General features: G+C 65.9%; 1 protein-coding gene across 1 annotated transcript; it reads left to right on the top strand.

Annotated features, from left to right (window-relative positions):
• The first annotated feature begins 3,353 nt into the window (after window positions 1-3,353).
• Window positions 3,354-5,584, top strand: PERCC1 (proline and glutamate rich with coiled coil 1). The gene is made up of 2 exons (XM_071571233.1): window positions 3,354-3,561; window positions 4,791-5,584. The coding sequence occupies exons 1-2, from the start codon at window positions 3,536-3,538 to the stop codon at window positions 5,524-5,526; spliced, it is 762 nt and encodes a 253-aa protein (XP_071427334.1). The 5' UTR covers window positions 3,354-3,535; the 3' UTR covers window positions 5,527-5,584.
• The last annotated feature ends 567 nt before the right edge of the window (window positions 5,585-6,151 follow it).

The raw sequence follows: 6,151 nt of genomic DNA, 5'->3' as shown, positions 1-6,151 counted from the left end.
GACGGGCAGGGGACACTGACGGGCAGGGACACGGACGGGGAGGGACACGGACGGGCAGGGGACACGGACGGGCAGGAACACTGACGGGCAGGGGACACCGAGGGGCAGGGGACACGGACGGGCAGGGACACGGACGGGCAGGGGACACTGAGGGGCAGGGGACACGGACGCGCAGGGGACACTGACGGAATGGGACACGGACGGGCAGGGGACACTGAGGGGCAGGGGACACTGAGGGGCAGGGACACGGACGGGCAGGGGACACGGACGGGCAGGGACACGGACGGGCAGGGAAACGGACGGGCAGGGGACACTGAGGGGCAGGGGACACGGACGGGCAGGGAAACGGACGGGCAGGGGACACTGAGGGGCAGGGGACACTGAGGGGCAGGGGACACGGACGGGGAGGGACACGGACGGGCAGGGGACACTGAGGGGCAGGGGACACTGAGGGGCAGGGGACACGGACGGGCAGGGGACACGGACGGGCAGGGACACGGACGGGCAGGGGACACTGAGGGGCAGGGGACACGGACGGGCAGGGGACACTGAGGGGCAGGGACACGGACGGGCAGGGACACGGACGGGCAGGGGACACTGAGGGGCAGGGACACGGACGGGCAGGGGACACGGACGGGCAGGGGACACTGAGGGGCAGGGGACACGGACGGGCAGGGGACACTGAGGGGCAGGGACACGGACGGGCAGGGGACATTGAGGGGCAGGGACACGGACGGGCAGGGGACACTGAGGGGCAGGGACACGGACGGGCAGGGACACGGACGGGCAGGGGACACTGAGGGGCAGGGGACACTGAGGGGCAGGGACACGGACGGGCAGGGGACACTGACGGGCAGGGACACGGACGGGGAGGGACACGGACGGGCAGGGGACACGGATGGGCAGGGGACACGGACGGGCAGGGGACACGGACGGGCAGGGGACACTGAGGGGCAGGGGACACGGACGGGCAGGGGACACGGACGGGCAGGGGACGTTGAGGGGCAGGGACACTGAGGGGCACCCCCGGGCAGGGGACACGGACGGGCAGCCCCAGCCCGGGTCCGACCCGACGGGACTGAGCCCATCACCGTGTGCCGCGGGCCCTGACCCCGGCTCTGCCCGGCTGTGATGGGCACAGGAGCCGGGCCGCGGCGGAGCCCCGTGGCCAGGCTGGTGTTCGGGACAGGGTCGGGCTGGTGTCCGGAGCGGGGCCGGGCTGCGCTGGCCGCCGTCCCAGCGCACCGTGACAGTGCGGGGCCATCCCGGGGAATGTGCAGAGGGAGCGTGCGGGGTAAGGAAAGCCCCCGGTAAGGTCTGGGGCCCGCGCAGGCGGGAGCGGCAGGAGGCAGGATGGAACCATGGACAAGGGGACGAACGCCCTTGTACGGCGGCACAGCGAGGGGACCGAGGACAGCACAGCACAGGACAGGACAATATAGGACAGCACAGCACAGACAGCACAGCACAGACAGCACAGTCTGCGCCATGACCCCACTCAAAAGCGCCATCCCGGGTGTGCAGAATCAGCCCTCGAGTGGGATCTGCTGTGTCTCTGCTTGTCTTTGGGGTCTCCGTAGGCAGAAGACCCCTCTCCAGTGGGGTGGGAGCTGCTCATGCCTGGGCACTCAAATGGGTGCAAAGCCACTTGCCCGAGACTGCTGAGGGGGCAGTGGCATTACCTCTCCCTCTGGCTCACCTCTGGAACAGTCCTGTTGAACCCTGGGTGTTCTCTAAATGTGTGTTCTTCCTGCCCACAGAGGATGGACACCTCACCACTCCCAAATCTGTAAGACAGCAGCCAAGCTGTGTGCTCCCCACATCCTGCCCCACACCTGGAGCCCCTCACCACCATGGCCAGACTCTTCCTCCCTGGGGAAAGGGACAGTGCAGCCCTTACCTCCCGGCCAGGCTGAGCCAGAGGCTGTGAGAGCTCTCCCCATCTCCTGCACTGCAGGAAGAGGGGCTGGCGCAGAGGTGGCTGACACCGGAGGAAGGCCCCTTCCCTGGGCATCCCCGGTGGTGGGATCAGGTTCCCGAGGGATGCTGCCGGTTGTCATGCCAAGTTGTGCCGGGTGGGTGGGTGACAATGGGTGACGTGACGTCAGGGAGGGAGCAGCCCCGAGGGTGCCCGTGGCTTATCAGCCCCCACCCGCCGTGTTTGCCCAGTAGTGCCCGGGCGGGACGGCTGGTGGCTGATCGCGACTGTTCCCGACCGGCACTGCCAGTGAGTGTGTGGAGAGAGGAGAGACAGCTCTGCGGAGCCGGTGCCGGTGCCCAGCTCTGTCCCCGCAGGATGCTCCAGGGCTGCCGTGCCCAGGCTGCCACTCTCCTCGCCAGTGCTGCACCATGCCAGGGGCTCAGGACCCCACCTCAGCACCGGCAGACAGCTCAGCACATGGTGCTCGGGGCAGGAGGCAGGGAGGGCTCAGAGGGAGCACATGAGGAGCTGCAGTCACCCCAAAGTCAGGAGAGCAGGGCTGTGCCTGTTCCCAACCCCGACAGTCTTTGTCCCACTCCCTGCGTGTTCCCAGCACTGGTGACAAGGTCCAGGGTGTCACTGGTGTCAGGCCCCCATCATCCTGTGCCCTCTAGCTGTCATGGACAGGCTGTCCTGCGTCCTCTGGTCATCCTGTGTCTCAGGACACCTTCCATCCCCCAGCCATCCATGTTCCCTGGCCGTGTCCTGTGCTGCCCTGCTGGAACTTTCTGCTGCCAAAGCAGAAACGGCACGTCTGGCACATCCCTCTTGTGACCTGGTCTGGTTGCCATTGTCACCACCCTCAGCCCCTCAGGTGCTGTGTGGGCCAGCACAGCCACAGGCCATAAGCAGAGCTAAGGGACACCCCAGTGTCCCAGCCACAAGAACAACGGGGCCATCCAGGTGCTGTCCCTGCTGTGGGGCTGGCCCAGCCGTTCTCCAAACAACATGTCCACCTTTGTATGCACAGGTTCCAACCAAAACCCCTCCTAGGGCTGGTCAAGGAGTCCAACATCCACCTCTGGGGGGGCACAAGCCTGGAGATGGGAGGTCTGAACCCGGAGCACCTGGGGGGACCCCACAGAGAGGCTTTGCCCACTGCAGTGGCAGCCCCTGTTTGCAGAGGCATCGCTCGATACGCAGTGTGTTCTTCAGAAGATCCCTACTCCAGGAGTCAAAATAGCATGAAATTTAATTTTACGCCTATTTGACAAAGCTTGATTTCGCCTCCAATCAGCGGGGAGATAAGAGCCCTCGGCACAAGTGTGCGGGCAGTTTGGCAGCTGGGGCTGCCGATTTAATAGGTGAATTTACAGGGACAACACTTGAAAATCCCCTGGCTAGTGAACCATTAAGGTGAGCCCTGCCTTCCGTGCCCGCGTCCCTCCCCGCGCCGCTCTCCCGTTGCTGGGTGCTAAAGCAAACCCCGGCTCTGTTTACTGAGTCTACTATTACAATACGGCTACCAAATATTTGCCAGCCGTCAGCTCCCGCTCGCTATAAATACTTCAGGCCCAGGTGGAGGGACGGGCAGGGGGAGCGGCGCGGGAGCCTATGCATGGCCGGGCGGCAGCGCCAAGGTGAGTGTGAGCCGCGGCCCCGGGCAATGCCCTCCGGCACCGCGGTGTTTCCCCGGCTGAGGGTGGCAGTGGGACAGCCTGGCTCTGTCTCTGGGGTGGCCCCGCTCCCCTCTCCCCACAGCCCCTCGGGTTTCTGAGCCCCCCACAGCCCACCCTGGGGCAGCACAGAGGCACAGCCGGTGGTTCTGTGGTGGGGACAGCAAAAAGAGGGATGCACAGTGACTCCAGGGAAGGCAAGGACAATCCCTTATGCTGGGTGCAGGGCACAGTACATGCTTGGTGTGGCTGAGGCAGGACTGGCCTCCAGGATTTGTGCCCTGCCCCAAGACCCTCTCAGGGTTGGGGTAATGCTTGCCCTGCAGCAAGTTATGGCTGGGGGCCCCTCAGCACTGGGGCATGAACTACAGAGGGGTCTCATCCAGCTCAGCAAGACCCAGCCATGGCTGGAGCCCACCAGGGTGGCGAGGAGAGGTGGTGAGCTCACCATATCACCACATCACGGGACCATCGTGTGAGGAGGACATGGGGCTCAGTGTCCCTGGTACTCAGCCCAGGGTGGCAGGGTGGGTGCTGAGCCCAGGGTGGTGGGATGGGTGCTGAGCTGAGCCCCATTCACCTCCATGCACAGCACTGGAGTGAAGGGGAACATCCCACTGTCCCACAGCTCTGGGGATGTCCTCACTGCCCCATGGCTCAAGGCTCAGGGCAACATCCCCACTACCCTACATCCCATGACTTTGTGGGAACATCCCTGCTGCCCCATATGCCATGATGTTCCCATTCTCCCACACCCCATGGATTCATGTGGACATCCCCAATGCCCCACACCCTATGGCTTGATGGGGACATCTCTGTTGCCTGATGTCCCAGGGTTCACTTAGGACATCCCCACTGCCCAGTGTCCCATGGCTTGGGGAGGGATGGTATCCCTGGCGGCTCATATCCCACGTCTTGGTGGGGACATCCCTGCTGCCTGCTGTCACAGTGTTCAGTGGAGCTGTCCCTGCTTCATGTCCCAGGAGCACTCCCCTGTATCCCATGGATTGGTAGGGACATCCCCAATGCCCCACATCCCACTGCTTTTTTGTGGGAAATCCCCATGGCCCTGCAGTCCCACCTTGGCCAGGGTGTGGCACAACACAGTCCCCCTGCCACCTCAGGGCTGTGGGGCAGTGGGCTGTGGAGGATCCCCTGGTGTGTCCCCCTCACCCTGCTGTCCCTGCCCGCAGGGTGAGTCCGGGCCCCGGGGTGCCCCAGAGCACTGGCATGGCTGCAGGTGTCATCCAGCCCCTGGCCGAGCTGCGCCTGCCCTCGCCCTTCCCACGCAGCCTCCTGCTGCCCACACACTCCGAGTCCGACTTCCACGACCTCTCCGAGGAGGAGGAGGAAGAAGGGGAGGAAGAGGAGGAGGAGGAAGCGGAGGTAGCAGAGGAAAGCATGAGGCCAGAGCCGGCTGTCTGCAGCACTGCCGAGACCACCCTGCGGCTGCTCAAGTTCTCGGAGCTCATCAGCTGTGACATCCAGCGGTACTTCGGGCGGCGGGGCCGGGACGAGCCCACCGGCACCCACGCCGTGCCCAAGGACTGTGGCTCGCCCCGGAGCCCCGCGGCGCAGCCCGAGGCACCGCGGAACAGCCCGGGGGCCGCACACCGGCTGGGGCCGCTGGCCGAGCTCTTCGAGTACGGCGTGCACCGCTGCCTGTCCCCGCGGGCGGCCGGCGGTCGGACACAGCGGCTGCAGAGGAAGTACGGCCACATCACCCCCATGCACCGCAGGAAGCTGCCACCCTCCTTCTGGAAGGAGCCAGGTCCCGCCAGCCTCCTCCACGCCGGCACCCCCGACTTCAGCGACCTCCTGGCCAACTGGACGGCGGAGCCAGGGCCGGAGCTGCCGTGTGCGGGGCGGGAGCTGCCGCTGGAGCCGGGGCACCCGGGGCTGGAGGCTGAGCCCTTCGCCGGGCTCTGACCCCACCGTGGCCTCAGGGGCCCCCGGTCCCGCCACGCGCCGCCCGGTTAATGATAAATCTGGTGGGCACCTGGAGCTGGTGGTGGGACGAGTGAATAAATGACTCCCGCCAGGCACCAACACTGTGTGGTGTCCTTTGCCACCCGCACATGTGGTGTCCCCGCTGCCAGTGACAAAGGGCCATGGCTTGGCGTGGCCCTCGGGGGCAGGGGGGAGCGCGGTGCCGGCAGGAGCAGCAGCCCGTGTTTACTCTGCGGCACAAATCGGTGGATCCCCATCCCTTATCTCGACCGCGCCGGGGCAAAGGGCGGTGCGGGGCCTCATAAAGCACCCGCTGCCAGCACCCAGTGGGGACACATCACCCCCTCGGGGACCCGCTGTGCCCCACGGCTCCCCTGTCCCATGGCCAGGCATCAGGAGCCATATGGGAGAGCAGAGCTGGTCCTGCCCCACGGCCCCATCACCAGACCAGGCTGTTACCAGGGCCCAGCGCAGGCATCCTCTGCTTTGTGGTGGCTCTTTGTTGGCCTTGAAAGGGGAAAACACCCAGGAATGGGCAGCCACACCCTGCCTTGGGCACTCCAGTCCTGCCTGGGGGCAGCCCCCAGTATGCAGCCCTCCTCCA

This window comes from Pithys albifrons, chromosome 16, assembly GCF_047495875.1.
Source record: "Pithys albifrons albifrons isolate INPA30051 chromosome 16, PitAlb_v1, whole genome shotgun sequence".
Classification (NCBI taxonomy): Eukaryota; Metazoa; Chordata; class Aves; order Passeriformes; family Thamnophilidae; genus Pithys; species Pithys albifrons.
Note: the sequence above shows the minus strand (reverse complement) of the source record. Positions and strands in the feature narration are given on the sequence as shown.